We start from the raw sequence: 18268 nt of genomic DNA, 5'->3' as shown, positions 1-18268 counted from the left end.
GCAGCCCGGCACTGGACCCGGAGTCCTTTTGGCACCCTACCCAGCCTTCTCATTGGGGGTGTCCCTGGTCTCAGAGAGCCCCTTTTAACAGCAAAGTGATCCCGCCTGTTATTTTTAAAAACCGCCTGCAGTTTTACAATGCCCTCCCCTATATGATTTTAGTGCCGCACAGGTGAACGTAGCCCCAAGTCATTTTTTGCAGGGGACACACATCACTAGGGGGTCCGATAAGGTTTTGGCAGGTGCACTAAGGTCCCTTTGTTTCCTGCAGGTCCTGCCCCTGAAGCCATCACTGATAAAATCTTCCAGCTCAGCAAGACCATCGAGGAATACGCCATCTGCCCCGACCTCAAAGTCGACTTATCAACCATCGGGAAGCAGCAGTTTGATTTGGAGAATAAGTTTAAGCCATTTACAGGTGAGATTGAGCCTCCCTGTCCCCGAGCAGTTTCGGGCCTTGTTCACACTGCTGCAGTCAAATCTGGTGGACGGAGGCTCCGATGCAAGTGCGTGTATAGCCGGTTTGTAACATATTGGGGACCTTTACTACATTTTTTTTTTTCAAGGTCTTTACATTGCTGTTGTGTGTGAAAGAGCCGTATCTGAATGATGTGCAACAACTGCTGTTTTCTCCAACCTGCGTCCAGTGCACAATATAGGGGGTGTCGGGGGCCCATTGACTGATGTATGGCCGGTGTGCGGGAGGTGTTAGAGGAACGTTCTTGGCAGAGGTGGTCTGTGTTATGTCTATTGCAGGGCCTGAAGGGGAGGGGTAGGAGGTTCCTGTGTCAAGCTCCGCCCCTTTAGGCCCCGCCAGACATAACACAATGGCCGGGATCGGAGGCCATCATAAGCGCAGCATCTGAGGAGTGCGCGGTGCTGACGGGTATACGCGGCAGCCCGGAGCCTCACCAAGGGCCCCAGGTACATCAGAGGCACTTGACCATTGGCAGATGCAGTTGTAGCGACCTATAGAAAAGACAGAAACATTATTCAAACTTCATCACACAGAAAAGAAAAAGTATAAAAAAAATTAAAATATTTTTTGAATGTGTTGATGAAAAAAAAGAATCCCTATAGTCTGGACCTCAAAGGGTTAAGGGCAGGTTAATAAACTTCATTGTGCAAGGTCTCTGCTCCGATGTCGGGGACGACGGGTGAGCGGTAGATTTTCTCAGACTCTGATGTCCTCTTGTGTCTTTGTCTCTCTTGACCGGCAGTGGAGATTGTGGACTCCGTGGAGGCGTACGGGAACATGCTGAGGAACATCTTTGAATTCAGTGCCTTAAAAGAACTTCTCTCAGGACAGAACCGGCTTAAGATCCGGATTGACGCCATGCATGGAGGTAACGCGTGCACCGCAGGGTGGCGGAATTGTAATTCATGGCATGAAGTGGTGGCCCCCGCAATAGTCCTATCTGGGGCCCGTTAAGTCACGGATCTGTTTCTGAAGAGCAGTAATGATCGTGTATTCTGCCCAGGACGTCGTGTATCTGGTCAGTGTGATAATTACAGTGTATATTCTGATTTACGTCTCTGCTGTTAACCAGTTGTCGGACCCTACGTGAAGAAAATTCTCTGCGAGGAACTTGGTGCCCCTGCAAACTCTGCCATAAACTGCATCCCACTGGAGGATTTTGGGGGTCACCATCCTGACCCAAACTTAACCTATGCATCAGAACTGGTGGAGACTATGAAGACCGGAGAACATGACTTTGGTGCAGCTTTTGATGGAGATGGGGTAGGTTACATGGAAGAGGAGCGTCATTGTAATTCTGGTGTCCGGGTGACAAAACAATCGGCCCCATCCGAATTTATACGACTAAGAATGGCAGATGTCAGACAGCTGCCTCCTTCCCATTGACCAGGTGACAAAATAATTTTCTCCACTAGACTTAATATGGCCGACAATGGCCACGATTGGACAGCTACTTCCTGTCCAGTGACAAGGTGACAGTAAAATCAGCCCCATAACCGTTAGTGTGACTGTCAGTGGTAACAGTCGGACAGCTACTTCCTGTCCAGTGACAAGAATCCACACCAGTAGAAATAATATGGCTGATGCTGGTAAGAATCATACAGGCACTTCCTACCCACTGACCAGGTGGTAGGAAGAGTTAATATGGCTGATAATGGTAACAGTCAGCTACTTCCTGTCTAGTGACCAAGTCCAGTAAAGTTAATGTGGCGGACGGGCAGCAATCGGATAGCTGCTTCCTGCCCAGTGACCAGGTGCCAAGAGTTGGATCCATTTGCATTAATATGGCTGACAGTGGTTATAATCCGGCAGCTTCTTCCTGTCCAGTGACCACGTGACAGAAGAATCCGCTTCAGTAAAGTTAACATTGCTGACAGTGGTAGTATTTAGACAGCTACTTCCTGCCCAGTGACCAGATGATAGAAGAATTGGCTCCACTATAGTTAATACGGCCGACAGCGGTGACCATCAGATAGCTACATCCTGTCTAGTGACCAGGTGACAGAAGAATCCGCCCCAGTAAAGTTAATATGGCTGGCAGGGGTAGTGATCAGACAGCCACCTCCTGATGTCTGCAGTGAGAGCGGCTGCACACAGTGACCTCTTCTTCTCTTATGTACCGTGTAACCTTCTCTTCTTCGCCATCAGGACCGCAACATGATTCTTGGCAAAAACAGTTTCTTTGTTAACCCCTCGGACTCTGTGGCTGTGATTGCAGCAAATATTTTCAGTATTCCCTACTTCCAGCAGACGGGTGTCCGTGGATTAGCGAGGAGCATGCCGACCAGCGGAGCACTTGACAGGTAAGACGAAAACTTTATTTATTTTTATTTTATTTTATTTTTTTTGTAGCCCTGTATGGCTCCATTCACACGTCCGCAATTCCGTTCCGCATTATGCGGAACGGAATTGTGGACCCATTCATTTCTATGGGGCCCCACGATGTGCTGCCCGAATTCGGAATTGCGGACCCGCACTTCTGGGTCCGCAATTCCGTTCCCGAAAAAAAAAAATAGAACATGTCCTTTTTCTTGTCCACAATTGCGGACAAGAATAGGCATTTTCTATTAAGTGCCGGCGATGTGTGGTCCGCAAAATGCGGAACGCACATTGCCGGTGTCTGTGGTTTGTGGATCCGCAAAAACACTTACGGACGTGTGAATGCCCCTAATTGGTGAATACAGCAGCGACAAGAACCAGGAGGGACCCCTGTACACATTACAGCCCCACCAAAATCACACAGTCGTCCCCTGCCCCATCACTACAGACTACCCACAATGTAACTAAGGACACATAAAGGGGGGGGGGGGGGGACTTCCATCCAATGTATATGACCGGCTTGTCCACCACCAATCAGACACTGATGTCCTTTCCTGAGACCAAAGGCAAAGGCTGTCAAACTTGTCACCTCCTGTGGCTAAGGTCCTTTAGCGGTCATTAGAAATGTGAAAACCTTTTTAAAATATCTTATTGCTAGGCTGAGATATGGTCGATTTGAAGTTACAGGCCTAAAGCCTCAGACTGCACTACTGAGACATTCTGACGCCTTCTGGTTTCCTGCTAGATGCAGCGTTATTAGAGGGAACCTGTGTCGATTTAGATCTCTAACCTGATCAGTGTCTACACCCCACCTTATGTAGGTACATGGATGTGTACGGTAAGGGCTGCATGACAGAATCTCTCACTAGAGCAGCCTCAGGCTTTGGGCCTGAAACTTCAAGTGATCGTATCTCAGGATTGGTGTAAGATGTTACAAAACAGTTTTCACATTTTTAATGCACATGAAAGAGTCCTCCTTTTAAGTATATATCCACTTAGGCCCCTTTCACACGGGCGAATTTTCAGCGCGGATGCGATGCGTGAGTTGAACACATTGCACCCGCACTGAATACCGACCTATTCATTTCTATGGGGCTGTTGACATGAGCGGTGATTTTCACGCATCACTTGTGCGTTGCGTGAAAATCGCAGCATGCTCTATATTCTGCGTTTTTCACGCAACGCAGGCCCCATAGAAGTGAATGGGGTTGCGCGAAAATCGCAAGCAAGTGCGGATGCGGTGCGATTTTCATGCACGGTTGCTAGGAGACGATCGGGATGGAGACCCGATCATTATTATTATTTTCCCTTCTAACATGGTTATAAGGGAAAATAATAGCATTCTGAAAACAGAATACATAGTGCCATAGCGCTGGAGGGGTTAAAAAATAAATAAATAATAATTTAACTCACCTTAGTCCACTTGATAGCGCAGCCGGCATCTCCTTCTGTATTCTTTCTTTAGGACCTGGGTAAAGGACCTGTGGTGACGTCACTCCGGTCATCACATGGTACGTCACATGATCTTTTACCATGGTGATGGATCATGTGATGACCGGAGTGACGTCATCAAAGGTCCTTTACCCAGGTCCTAAAGAAAGAATACAGAAGGAGACGCCGGCTGCGCTATCAAGTGGACTAAGGTGAGTTAATTTTTATTTATTTATTTATTTATTTATTTTTTTAACCCCTCCAGCGCTATTTTACTTTGCATTCTGTATTCAGAATGCTATTATTTTTCCTTATAACCATGTTATAAGGGGAAATAATACAATCTACAGAACACAGATCCCAAGCCCGAACTTCTGTGAAGAAGTTCGGGTTTGGGTACCAAACATGCGCGATTTTTCTCACGCGAGTGCAAAACGCATTACAATGTTTTGCACTCGCGCGGAAAAATCGCGGGTGTTCCTGCAACGCACCCGCACATTTTCCCGCAACGCCCGTGTGAAAGAGGCCTTAGAGTACTTGAGCCAAGGTGGTGGTCATAGACGCCCATGCCCCCCACAGACCGCTACATATCCCTGTATACATAAGACTCGTCCCTGCTTTTTTTGCTTCCAAGCCATCAAAAACACAGCCTGTCGGAGGGTGACATTTAAGAAATCGTAAAGTCAAGATTAAAAAATGTGACCGGCTAAACACGCGTCCTTGTGTTTCGCCTCCGTCCCACGGTCGCCATGACAACGTGAAAAATAAAAGTTGTGAGAAAGCCGAGGCCATAAAACCTTAAAAACTCTACGTGTTTATTATATGTCCTGTCGGCGCGTGAAGCCGTCCCTTTCATAAAAAAAATACATGAAGGTAAAAAAAATAAAAGCCGGAGGTTAATTAGAGCGAGCGGCTCCACAACCCGAGCAGAGCTGTGAAAACCTTAATCCGGCCTGTTTTATTCTGGTGTTTTTCTTTTTTCTAGAGTGGCAAAAGCTACAAAGATCGCTTTATACGAGACTCCGACCGGCTGGAAATTCTTCGGAAATTTAATGGATGCAAATAAACTCTCGCTGTGCGGAGAGGAAAGCTTCGGGACTGGTGAGGATCAGCATATGGCGGTATTGAAGGGATTCTCTAGAACTAGAAAACTGATGACCTGGGAGTAGGACAAGCAGTCCGTATCACAATGATGAGGGTCATATTCACATGAAATGGTCAGGGCTGCTCTATGTAATACCAGACATGGCCACCACTGGAGGTGTGGAGCTGTGCTTGCTGGAGAGCTGAGACCCCTTCAATCAGCTGACCAGCAGGAACTCAGAGAGTCTACCCCTACTAACTGGGACACCATAATGTGTCCCAGTATAAAATTGTACTGTACAGAGCCCCCCATATAAAATATCCCTTCTTTGTGGCCTCAGTAGATGCCCCTATAGTGCCCCCAATCATGTGCCAGTATTAATAACAGCCCCCCATGTGCCAGTATTAATAACAGCCCCCCATGTGCCAGTATTAATAACAGCCCCCCATGTGCCAGTATTAATAACAGCCCCCCATGTGCCAGCATTAATAACAGCCCCCCATGTGCCAGCATTAATAACAGCCCCCCATGTGCCAGCATTAATAACAGCCCCCCATGTGCCAGCATTAATAACAGCCCCCCATGTGCCAGCATTAATAACAGCCCCCCATGTGCCAGCATTAACAGCCCCCCATGTGCCAGCATTAATAACAGCCCCCGCCCCATGTGCCAGCATTAATAACAGCCCCCGCCCCATGTGCCAGCATTAATAACAGCCCCCGCCCCATGTGCCAGCATTAATAACAGCCCCCCCCCCATGTGCCAGCATTAATAACAGCCCCCGCCCCATGTGCCAGCATTAATAACAGCCCCCGCCCCATGTGCCAGCATTAATAACAGCCCCCGCCCCATGTGCCAGCATTAATAACAGCCTCCGCCCCATGTGCCAGCATTAACCCCTTCAGGACCGGGCTAATTTTCACCTTAAGGACCAGGCCATTTTTTGGAAATCTGACCAGTGTCACTTTAAGTGCTAATAACTTTAAAACGCTTTGACTTATCCAGGCCATTCTGAGATTGTTTTTTCGTCACATATTGTACTTCATGACACTGGTAAAATGAAGTCAAAAATTTATTTTTTTTTTGCACAAAAAAATACCAAATTTACCAAAAATTTGGAAAAATTTGCAAATTTCAAAGTTTCAGTTTCTCTACTTCTGTAATACATAGTAATACCCCAAAAATTTTTGATGACTTTACATTCCCCATATGTCTACTTCATGCTTGAATTATTTTGGGAATGATATTTTATTTTTTGGGGATGTTATAAGGCTTAGAAGTTTAGAAGCAAATCTTGAAATTTTTCCGAAATTTACAAAAACTCAATTTTTAGGGACCAGTTCAGGTCTGAAGTCACTTTGCGAGGCTTACATAATAGAAACCACCCAAAAATGACCCCATCTCAGAAACTACACCCCTCAAGGTATTCAAAACTGATTTTGCATACGTCATTAACCCTTTAGGTGTTGCACAAGAGTTATTGGCAAATGGAGATGAAATTTGAGAATTTCATTTTTTTGCCTAATTTTCAATTTTAACCAATTTTTTCCACTAACAAAGCAAGGGTTAACAGCCAAACAAGACTGTATCTTTATTGCCCTGACTCTGATGTTCACAGAAACACCCAATATGTGGCCGTAAACTACTGTACGGCCACACAGCGGGGCGTAGAGTGAAAGGTGCGCCGTTTGGTTTCTGGAGGGCTAATTTTGCTGGACTGTTTTTTTGACACCATGTCCCATTTGAAGCCCCCCTGATGCACCCCTGGAGTAGAAACTCCATAAAAGTGACGCCATCTAAGAAACTACACCCCTCAAGGTATTAACGTTGTTAACCCTTTAGGTGTTCCACAAGAATAAATGGAAAATAGAGATGAAATTTCAAAATTTCACTTTTTCAGCAGATTTTCCATTTTAATTTTTTTTTTCCAGTAACAAAGCAAGGGTTAACAGCCAAACAAAACTCAATATTTATGGCTCTGATTCTGTAGTTTACAGAAACACCCCATATGTGGTCATAAACCGCTGTACGGGTACACGGCAGGGTGCAGAAGGAAAGGAATGCCATACGGTTTCTGGAAGGCAGATTTTGCTGGATTGTTTTTAGACACCATGTCCCATTTAAAGCCCCCTGATGCACCCCTAGGTTAGAAACTCCAAAAAAGTGGCCCTATTTTGGAAACTACGGGATAAGGTGGCAGTTTTGTTGGTACTATTTTAGGGTACATATGATTTTTGGTTGCTCTATATTACACTTTTTTGTGAGGCAAAGTAACAAAGAATAGAAATTCAGAAATTTCATCTCCATTTGCCATTAACTCTTGTGGAACACTTAAAGGGTTAACAAAGTTTGTAAAATCAGTTTTGAATACCTTGAGGGGTGTAGTTTCCAAAATGGGGTCATTTTTTGGAGTTTATACTCTAGGGGTGCATCGGGGGGGCTTCAAATGGGACATGGTGTCAAAAAAACAGTCCAGCAAAAACTGCCTTCCAAAAACCATATGGCGCTCCTTTCCTTCTGCGCCCTGCCGTGTGGCCATACAGCAGTTTACGACCACATATGGGGCATTTCTATAAACTAAAGAATCAGGGCAATAAATATTGAGTTTTGTTTGGCTGTTAACCCTTGCTTTGTTATGGGAAAAAATGAATTAAAATGGAAAATTTGCCCAAAAATAGCTGTTTTGGCACTGTTTTTATTTTTTAGTATTTACAACGTTCATCTGACAGGTTAGATCATGTGCTATTTTTATAGAGCAGGTTCTTACGGACGTGACGATACCTAATATGTATACTTTTTTTATTTATTTAGGTTTTACACTATAATATCATTTTTGACACAAAAAAAAAACATGTTTTAATGTCTCCATAGTCTGAGAGCCATAGTTTTTTCAGTTTTTTGGCGATTTGTCTCAGGTTGGGTATCATTTTTGCGGGATGAGATGACGGTTAGATTGGTACTATTTTGGGGTGCATATGACTTTTTGATCGCTTGCTATTACACTTTTTGTGATGTAAGGTAACAAAAAAATAGCTTTTTTGATACCGTTTTTATTTAATTTTTTTTACAGTGTTCACCTGAGGGGTTAGGTCATGTGGTATTTTTATAGATCAGGTTCTTACGGACATGGCAATACCTAATATGTCTACCTTTTTATAATTTATCAGGGTTTTACACAATAATATCATTTTTGAAACAAAAAAAAATCATGTTTTAGTATCTCCATAGTCTGAGACCCATAGTTTTTTTATTTTTTGGGCCATTGTCTCATGTAAGGGCTCATTTTTTGCGGGATGAGGTGACGGTTTGATTGGTACTTTTTTGGCGTACATGCGACTTTTTTGATCACTTTTATTACCTTTTTTGGGAAGTAAGGTGGGCAAAATTTCAATTTCCTCATAGTTTTTTATTTTTTTATTTTTATGGCGTTCACCGTGCGGGGAAAGTAACATGACCGTTTTATAGATCAGGTCGTTACGGACGCGGCGATACCTAATATGTGTAGTGTATTTTATTATTTTTATTTTTATTCAGTGATAAATGTGTTTTTTTGAAACTTTACTTTTTTCACTTTTTTTAACTTTTTTTTGGACCCAGACCCACTTGGTTCTTGAAGATCCAGTGGGTCTGATGTCTGTATAATACAGTACAGAACAATATATATTGTACTGTACTGTATTTTACACTTGTCTGAACAGATCTATGCCTTTTAGCATAGATCTGTTCAGCACCATGGACAGCAGGACGCCTGAGAGGCGTCCTGTTGCCATGGGAACCTTCCCCGTCTGCTCAGTACTGGTCAGAACTGCGCAGACGGGGAAGGGTAAGCACAGGGCTGAGGGGGGCTCTCTGGGGGCTCTCTCCCTCTCCCATCGGGGGGCTGCAAAGGCACAGCAGCCCCCCGATGGGAGAGGGAGGGAGCTCCCTGCGCTGTTAACCTTTTCCATACAGCGGTCCGTACGGACCGCTGTATGGAAAGGGTTAAACGGCTGACATCGCATCGCAGATGTCAGCCGTTTGAACCAGGGTGCCAGCAATGTGCTGGCACCCTGGTATACCCACTAGACACCAACGATCATTGAAGGGGAGGCGGGCGGGGGATCGCGATCCTGCCTGCCGCACCGCCCGCCTCCCGCACCTTACCGCACCACCCGCCCACATAACATCATTCAGGGGTGCAGGGGGGGTGAAAAATCGTTATTTTAGACATACTAAAGTTTCTGATCCCCGCGGTCAGGGACCGCAGGGATCAGAAACTGCAGAAAGCGCTACAAACCGCAGGTCTGAATTGACCTGCGGTTTGCAGCGATCGCCGACATGGGGGGGTCACAGGACCCCCCTCGGCATTGACCCAAGGTGCCCGGCTGTGTGTGACAGCCGGGATCTCAGCGCTGTCACCATGTCTGCAGACATGGTGACAGTTTATACCATGACGTGTATACTCATCATGGCGCGCTAAGTAGCAGTGCTCCATGACGAGTATACTCATCATAGGTCGGGAAGATTTTCACACTATCTCCTTCTCTGATCGCTTCCCTGACAGGAATTGGGGCGATCAGAGAAGGAGAAACACATAGTCCCTCCCTAACCCCCCCTTACCTGCCCCGATGCGCTGCGATTGGTCCCCCTGCAGTAATGGACCAATCACAGCGATCGCGGGCGGGTCAGAGCTCAGATACAGCTCCTGCCAGCTTCTCTGGTTGCCTAGCAACCCCAGCACGCCGGCTTCACTGGAGCTTCAGCGCTTCGCTCCCTGCGCTGACAGTGAAAGCCGATCACGTACATGCACGTGGGGATGCGGTGAGGCACCACATTCCCCCACGTACATGTACGTGATGTTGCGTGAAGGGGTTAATAACAGCCCCCGCCCCATGTGCCAGCATTAATAACAGCCCCCGCCCCATGTGCCAGCATTAATAACAGCCCACCCCCCATGTGCCAGCATTAATAACAGCCCCCTCCCCCATGTGCCAGCAATAACAGCCCCCTTCCCCATGTGCCAGCAATAACAGCCCCCTCCCCCCATGTGCCAGTAATAACAGCCCCCTCCCCCCATGTGCCAGTAATAACAGCCCCCTCCCCCCATGTGCCAGTAATAACAGCCCCCTCCCCCATGTGCCAGTAATAACAGCCCCCCCCCCCCCCCCCCCCATGTGCCATTAAAAGTATTGTATATATTTTTTTAAAAAAACACATACTTACCTCCTTGGCAGCGATGTACGGCTCAGGCGGCGCGATCACGTCATCGCGCCACCTGCGCCGGCCTCTGATAGGCTACAGGCACTAGTGTAGCCTGTAGCCTATCAGAGGAAGGGAAAGGGAAACGCCTCTCCCTCCCCTGCCTCCTGAGGACGGCGATACAGATGACTATGGAGATGAGCGCTTCCACAATGGAAACGCTCATCTCCCTGTGCCCCGCCGCCAGCTCCGTTACCCCCCCTTCCTGGATCCGCCACTGGATAAGTAATGTATGTACACAGTGACTGCACCAGCAGAATAGTGAGTGCAGCTCTGGAGTATAATACAGGATGTAACTCAGGATAAGTAATGTATGTACACAGTGACTGCACCAGCAGAATAGTGAGTGCAGCTCTGGAGTATAATACAGGGTGTAACTCAGGATCAGTACAGGATAAGTAATGTAATGTATGTACACAGTGACTGCACCAGCAGAATAGTGAGTGCAGCTCTGGAGTATAATACAGGATGTAACTCAGGATAAGTAATGTATGTACACAGTGACTGCACCTGCAGAATAGTGAGTGCAGCTCTGGAGTATAATACAGGATGTAACTCAGGATCAGTACAGGATAAGTAATGTATGTACACAGTGACTGCACCAGCAGAACAGTGAGTGCAGCTCTGGAGTATAATACAGGATGTAACTCAGGATCAGTACAGGATAAGTAATGTATGTACACAGTGACTGCACCAGCAGAATAGTGAGTGCAGCTCTGGAGTAGAATACAGGATGAGTACTATCCCACAGAGGTGGTTCCTCTGCTCTATCATTTCTTTCCGGTCTTGTCCGCATTATATTGCTGGATCATCAGATGCCAGATTGGAGGAATTTTATTCGATTATTTTCTGGCAGAAATGGTGTAAATGTTTGTGTAGAATCCTCCCCGGCTGAAGCTGCATTTCTGTGACTCTGGAACAGATTCCACATTTTTTCAGTGCGCTCATATCTGGCAGAGCCGGATTATTGTGACATGTGACCCCGGCGGGGTATAAATGGGTGCTGGACAAGAGGCTAACCGCGCACTTCCCTTCCTGCCGAGACCGCCTGTACATAAACATTTCATTTGGCGGACGCTTTGTGGGACTTTTTTCCCCTCTTTTATTATTTTACAGATGTACAAATTAAATTTAGCGTTTTAGATGGAAATTTATCGGAGCCAGTAATTGCCTGTGACAGAGGGCCGTGTCATTTCGGTACACAGAGGCGTAATTACGTTATTATTGGAAGACATTTTCAGGACTATTTTTAGGGTGGCAGCGTCTCATTCTCCCGGCGGTCTCTATTCAATGCAGCTGTCTCGGGTGTCATTAGTCTCAGTCACCACTGGAGGGCAGGATTTTGAAGCATAAGTACAGTTCTTCAGTAACATTATGATAGGTTGTGACCTGTTTATCCACATCGCAAAGGGCTGGATATGATCTCCTGAAATACTCTGTGCTGCTGGGCGCCGTCTCCTTTCATGGTCACTGATTTGTCTCTATTCTCTTCATCATATCATATAATTGCCCCAGTAACATGTCCTGTCCTTGTGAGTGACGCCCATAGGATGAGCACAATTCTCTCCTGAAATACTCGGTGCTGCTGTGAGCCTGCCTTCTGTCATTATGTAACTATGACTTACCTCTGCTGTATCTCCATTACGGGGTTGACAGCTGTCTGGCTTGGTATAAAGCACTTTTGTGGGACACTCCTGTGATACAGAGGTGGCCCGGTATATACTGGGGCAGGACCGGCTCCTCCTGGACATTGAGGGTCCTAGCTGCCGGACCTCCCTCCGGGTAACTCTGTCTAAAGGCATCGCCGTACAGCCTCCGACTACAAGTTCTCGTTGTTTGGTTTCTTACAGGCTCGGATCACATCAGGGAGAAAGACGGATTGTGGGCTGTTCTCGCCTGGTTATCCATCATTGCTTCACGCAAACAGAGCGTAGAAGACATCCTGAAAAATCACTGGCAAACCTATGGACGCAATTTCTTCACCAGGTAAGTCCAAATCTAGGTCTTCACTTACTTTATACTGTTCTTGAGTGACGGCCTGTATGAGCTGCATTTACAATTCTGCAGACTTTAGAGCTGGAATCTCCTGGAATTTAGTATAATACAGGATGTAACTCAGGATCAGTACAGGATAAGTAATGTATGTACACAGTGACTGCACCAGCAGAATAGTGAGTGCAGCTCTGGAGTATAATACAGGATGTAACTCAGGATCAGTACAGGTCAAGTAATGTATGTACACAGTGACTGCACCAGCAGAATAGTGAGTGCAGCTCTGGAGTATAACACAAGTTGTAACTCAGGATCAGTACAGGATAAGTAATGTATGTACACAGTGACTGCACTAGCAGAATAGTGAGTGCAGCTCTGGGGTATAATACAGGATGTAACTCAGGATCAGTACAGGAAAAGTAATGTAATGTATGTACACAGTGACTGCACCAGCAGAATAGTGAGCGCAGCTCTGGAGTATAATACAGGATGTAACTCAGGATCAGTACAGGATAAGTAATGTATGTACACAGTGACTGCACCAGCAGAATAGTGAGTGCAGCTCTGGAGTATAATACAGGATGTAACTCAGGATCAGTACAGGATAAGTAATGTATGCACACAGTGACTGCACCAGCAGAATAGTGAGTGCAGCTCTGGAGTATAATACAGAATGTAACTCAGGATCAGTACAGGATAAGTAATGTATGTACACAGTGACTGCACCAGCAGAATAGTGAGTGCAGCTCTGGAGTATAATACAGAATGTAACTCAGGATCAGCACAGGATAAGTAATGTATGTACACAGTGACTCCACCAGCAGAATAGTGAGTGCAGCTCTGGAGTATAATACAGGATGTAACTCAGGATCAGTACAGGATAAGTAATGTATGTACACAGTGACTGCATCAGCAGAATAGTGAGTGCAGCTCTGGAGTATAATACAGGATGTAACTCAGGATCAGTACAGGATAAGTAATGTATGTTCACAGTGACTGCACCAGCAGAATAGTGAGTGCAGCTCTGGAGTATAATACAGGATGTAACTCAGGATCAGTACAGGATAAGTATTGTATGTACACAATGACTGCACCAGCAGAAGAGTGAGTGCAGCTCTGGAGTATAATACAGGATGTAACCCAGGGTCAGTGCAGGATGAGTAAAGTAATGTATGTACACAGTGACTCTGTATTATATTTATATTTTACTTCTATACTAAGGGGTCGGGGTCCCTGATTTAGAATTTTGTTTTTGGGGTCCCAGCAATTTTCCTTATAATCGCTTTATTCCCCTGTTCCCGCCTTATAGGTACGATTATGAAGAGGTTGCTTCGGAGGGAGCCAACCAAATGATGAAAGACCTGGAGACTCTGATGTTTGATCGCTCATTTATCGGGCAGAAGTTCTCGGTGGGGGACAAGGTTTACACTGTGGAGAAAGCGGATGATTTTGAATATAGCGATCCAGTGGATGGAAGTATTTCAAGAAACCAGGTATGTGTGCGTGGAGTGGTAGTCATTCTGTAGAGCGGTAGTCTCCATCCTGAGGTCCTCCAGCTGTAGCCAGACTACAACCTCCAGTATCCCTGACAACCTGCGGGAGAGTCACAGGTTTGAGACCACTGCTGATTGAAGCACGCCAGTAATGCCTCACATTCAACATTTCCCCAATCTTTTGCCATTAGGGGTTAAGGATCATCTTTACCGATGGCTCCCGCATAATCTTCAGACTTAGCGGTACCGGCAGTGCCGGAGCAACCATACGATTGTATATAGACAGCTACGAGAAGGACGCCACCAAAATATATGAGGACCCTCAGGTAAGTACAGTAAGGTGTAGTACAAGTGACATGATATCCGGGCCCCTCGTCTGATCTTAAAACCTCCTTTCCTCTAGAGTGTCCCACCCATATTTTAAAAAAGCCAAATGTTGCAAATTTTTGCTGAAAAAATGCTTAAGCCAAAAATTTTAAATACAAAGCCGTTGATAAATTCCTCCAATATTTCATGTGCCATCTGGAAGAACAACCAGTTATGTTACAATAAATTCTGCTCTGCTGTCATCATCCTGCTGGAAGGTATAAGTCTATCAGTGAACAGGGGCATAAACTGAGAAAGGAGAGGCCCATGTCAGAATCGGGCTCTCAACTGACATTATAAGCCCCCACCCATTATCAGCTATGCACCACCTAGGTTAGGAACCCCCACTTCCAGTAATAACCAGTGCTGCCATATTGAACTATTTGTACTTGTGGGTGGAGTGGTTCAGTGCCAGCCTCCCTCCTGGGTCCCATAGCGGTGGAGTGGTTCAGTGCCAGGCTCCCTCTTGGGCCCCATAGTGGTGGAGTGGTTCAGTGCCAGGCTCCCTCCTGATCCCCATAGTGGTGGAGTGGTTCAGTGCCAGGCTCCCTCCTGATCCCCATAGTGGTGGAGTGGTTCAGTGCCAGGCTCCCTCTTGGGCCCCATAGTGGTGGAGTGGTTCAGTACCATGCTTTCTCCTGGGCCCCATAGCGATGCAGCGGCTCGGTGGCAGCCTCCCTCCTTGACCCCATAGTGGTGGAGTGGTTCAGTGCCAGGCTCCCTCCTAGGCCCCATAGTGGTGGAGTGGTTCACTGCCAGGCTCCCTCTTGGGCCCCATAGCGGTGAAGTGGTTCAGTGCCAGGCTCCCTCTTGGGCCCCATAGTGGTGGAGTGGTTCAGTGCCAGGCTCCCTCCTGGGCCCCATAGTGGTGGAGTGGTTCAGTGCCAGGCTCCCTCCTGGGCCCCATAGTGGTGGAGTGGTTCAGTGCCAGGCTCCCTCCTGGGCCCCATAGTGGTGGAGTGGTTCAGTGCCAGGCTCCCTCCTGGGCCCCATAGTGGTGGAGGTGTTCAGTGCCAGGCTCCCTCCTGGGCCCCATAGTGGTGGAGTGGTTCAGTGCCAGCCTCCCTCCTGGGCCCCATAGTGGTGGAGTGGTTCAGTGCCAGCCTCCCTCTTGGGCCCCATAGTGGTGGAGTGGTTCAGTGCCAGGCTCCCTCTTGGGCCCCATAGTGGTGGAGTGGTTCAGTGCCAGGCTCCCTCTTGGGCCCCATAGTGGTGGAGTGGTTCAGTGCCAGGCTCCCTCTTGGGCCCCATAGTGGTGGAGTGGTTCAGTGCCAGGCTCCCTCTTGGGCCCCATAGTGGTGGAGTGGTTCAGTGCCAGGCTCCCTCCTGGGCCCCATAGTGGTGGAGTGGTTCAGTGCCAGGCTCCCTCCTGGGCCCCATAGTGGTGGAGTGGTTCAGTGCCAGGCTCCCTCCTGGGCCCCATAGTGGTGGAGTGGTTCAGTGCCAGGCTCCCTCCTGATCCCCATAGTGGTGGAGTGGTTCAGTGCCAGGCTCCCTCCTGGGCCCCATAGTGGTGGAGTGGTTCAGTGCCAGGCTCCCTCCTGGGCCCCATAGTGGTGGAGTGGTTCAGTGCCAGGCTCCCTCTTGGGCCCCATAGCGGTGGAGTGGTTCAGTGCCAGGCTCCCTCCTGGGCCCCATAGTGGTGGAGTGGTTCAGTGCCAGGCTCCCTCCTGGGCCCCATAGTGGTGGAGTGGTTCAGTGCCAGGCTCCCTCCTGGGCCCCATAGTGGTGGAGTGGTTCAGTGCCAGGCTCCCTCCTGGGCCCCATAGTGGTGGAGTGGTTCAGTGCCAGGCTCCCTCCTGGGCCCCATAGTGGTGGAGTGGTTCAGTGCCAGGCTCCCTCCCAGGCCCCATAGCGATGCAGCGGCTCGGTGGCAGCCATGTCGCTGCTGACTTAGGACCGCGTCCAACCTGTGTGTAGTTGTCACCTGCAAATCCCTCATTACAGAGGTTCCCAAACAGGAAATGTCTTGGCGGATCCTCCAGCTCCTCCAGTTACCCGCACCTGCGCCTCTCCCGTGCCAGTGAATTGTTCCCCGCGTGAAAAGCGACGTAACTTAATTTAGTCTTTTACAATGTGAGCGACATTTTAATCAACGTTCCCTCTTACCCCTTGGATTGGGCACAGTTAACCTTTTGTCAGCCCACAATGCTCGCTGCAGCGCCGGAATCGAACCTTCAATGAGTTCTTAATTCCTAATGTCTTTCTTATGCTCCCAAGATAGCGTCTCCCCCCCTCGCGCTGCCAAACTCGAATTCCTTCCTGTTCTCTGCTGTGGTTTTTGGCTTCGGTCGAGTTTCCTGTCGTTTTAGGCAGCTCTGACATATAGCGGGTCCAGGATAATAAAATGGGGGCGAAGGAAAATAAATGAAGTATTTTCACTTTATTATATCCTAGTAGTTAGAAATTAGAAAATGCGACAATGTATCAAACGCTGTAAAAGGGCGACACATGTGACTGCAGCCTGTGACTGGGGGGTTGCCGGAGTGCTTAGACTGGTCGTTTTTTGGGTAGTGGCATTGCACCCACCCTTTATACAGCCCGCTGTAGTCACATTTGTATACCCATCTGTGGGGGCACAAACCTAATACAGGGGACAACCTGCGCTTATTGCGTTTAGTCATATTCATATGTGTTTTATATATAGAGATACGGCTGGTAAATTAGAACAATAACTTCAGTTTCACAACAAAGAAAAGAGGAAATTCCGGCCTCTCCTAATCCAGACATTCTGATTATCCGGCATTTTTAGTGTGGAAGTTCACAAGACTATGAGCAGAAGACTAGAGACTCCAGCAGGTTGTGGGTTAATAATCCTCTGTTTTCTGCTCATCTTTCTTCCGTGTTTTACAGTCTTCCACTTCCACCAATGACATTTCCCTATAGTGACATGGGTTGTATAAAGAGCCCTGTCTATTAAGGACCTGTTCTCAGTATTAGTGGGTCTTCCATAATATTTTGCAAAAGTTTGTGCACCCCTTGTTAAGTTGCATCATGTTCCGTGAAAGAAATTCATACGAGAAAGCTAAACGGGCTGACGCTGTTGGTGTGGTCCTGACAACCCCTGTGCCCCAATAAGATATGTGGACAAGGGTTGTCAGCTACTGTTAAAAGGGATTTCTGAGATCTTTTTATACTGATGACCTGTCATCAGTATCTGATCGGTGGGGGTCTGACACCCCGGACCCCCGCTCCTGTGAGCGCTGTACATTGTATGTTTCGCAGCTCAGCCCCATTCACTATCCAGAGTAAAAGTCATCAGTTAGAAAAATCTCAGAAAACCCCTTTAATAACAGAAAAAACGTAACCTTGGTGTCAGTCAGTGAATGTGGCTCGTCCGCTCTCGGGGCCACATGAAATGAAGGACTCCTCTTTCTCGCTCTCCCCGCAGGTCATGCTGGCTCCCCTCATCACCATAGCCCTGAAGATCTCCAAATTAGAAGAACGGACAGGCCGCACGGCCCCGACCGTCATCACCTAAAGCGCCACCTCCCCATCAGAAGTGTATTATTTTTGTGTAGATGCCTATGAACGTCTCCATTGTATCCCTGTCATGTCTGATCCATGTCCATCACACAGGTGTATGTAGCGGGGATGGAGAGCGGGAAGAGTAAAAGTCATTGGAAATGGAGATTTGTGTCTTGTTGTTTTTCTTCCAGGTGCTAATAATGGGCCCCATAACGGGGCCACAAGGTCTCCTTCTGCTCCACACGGGCACCTGAGCCGCTGTCAGACCCCACCTCAAGCTGAATGTTCAACCAAGACTCTGGGTTATGGCTAGAGCAAGGCCAGATGGGCGGGGCCTATCTGCGAACCTGTGTCATGCTCCACCCCCTCACACTCTGCATAGGACATTGTACAGGGTGA

At 47.5% G+C, this 18268-nt stretch overlaps 1 protein-coding gene across 2 annotated transcripts in view; it reads left to right on the top strand.

The window, feature by feature from the left end:
• Positions 1–18032, top strand: part of PGM1 (phosphoglucomutase 1) — a 35578-nt gene extending 17546 nt beyond the window's left edge. For both annotated transcript variants that reach the window (XM_040406721.1, XM_040406722.1), the window contains exons 3-11: positions 272–418; positions 1221–1346; positions 1551–1741; positions 2627–2781; positions 5214–5329; positions 12401–12536; positions 13852–14035; positions 14227–14361; positions 17793–18032. In XM_040406721.1, the coding sequence (XP_040262655.1) occupies positions 272–418; positions 1221–1346; positions 1551–1741; positions 2627–2781; positions 5214–5329; positions 12401–12536; positions 13852–14035; positions 14227–14361; positions 17793–17882 (1280 nt within the window). In that variant the 3' untranslated portion in view covers positions 17883–18032. The remainder of the gene's footprint in view (positions 1–271; positions 419–1220; positions 1347–1550; positions 1742–2626; positions 2782–5213; positions 5330–12400; positions 12537–13851; positions 14036–14226; positions 14362–17792) is intronic.
• Positions 18033–18268: the final 236 nt, after the last annotated feature.

The sequence above is a fragment of the Bufo bufo genome, chromosome 9, assembly GCF_905171765.1.
Source record: "Bufo bufo chromosome 9, aBufBuf1.1, whole genome shotgun sequence".
In the NCBI taxonomy this organism is placed as follows: domain Eukaryota; kingdom Metazoa; phylum Chordata; class Amphibia; order Anura; family Bufonidae; genus Bufo; species Bufo bufo.
Note: the sequence above shows the minus strand (reverse complement) of the source record. Positions and strands in the feature narration are given on the sequence as shown.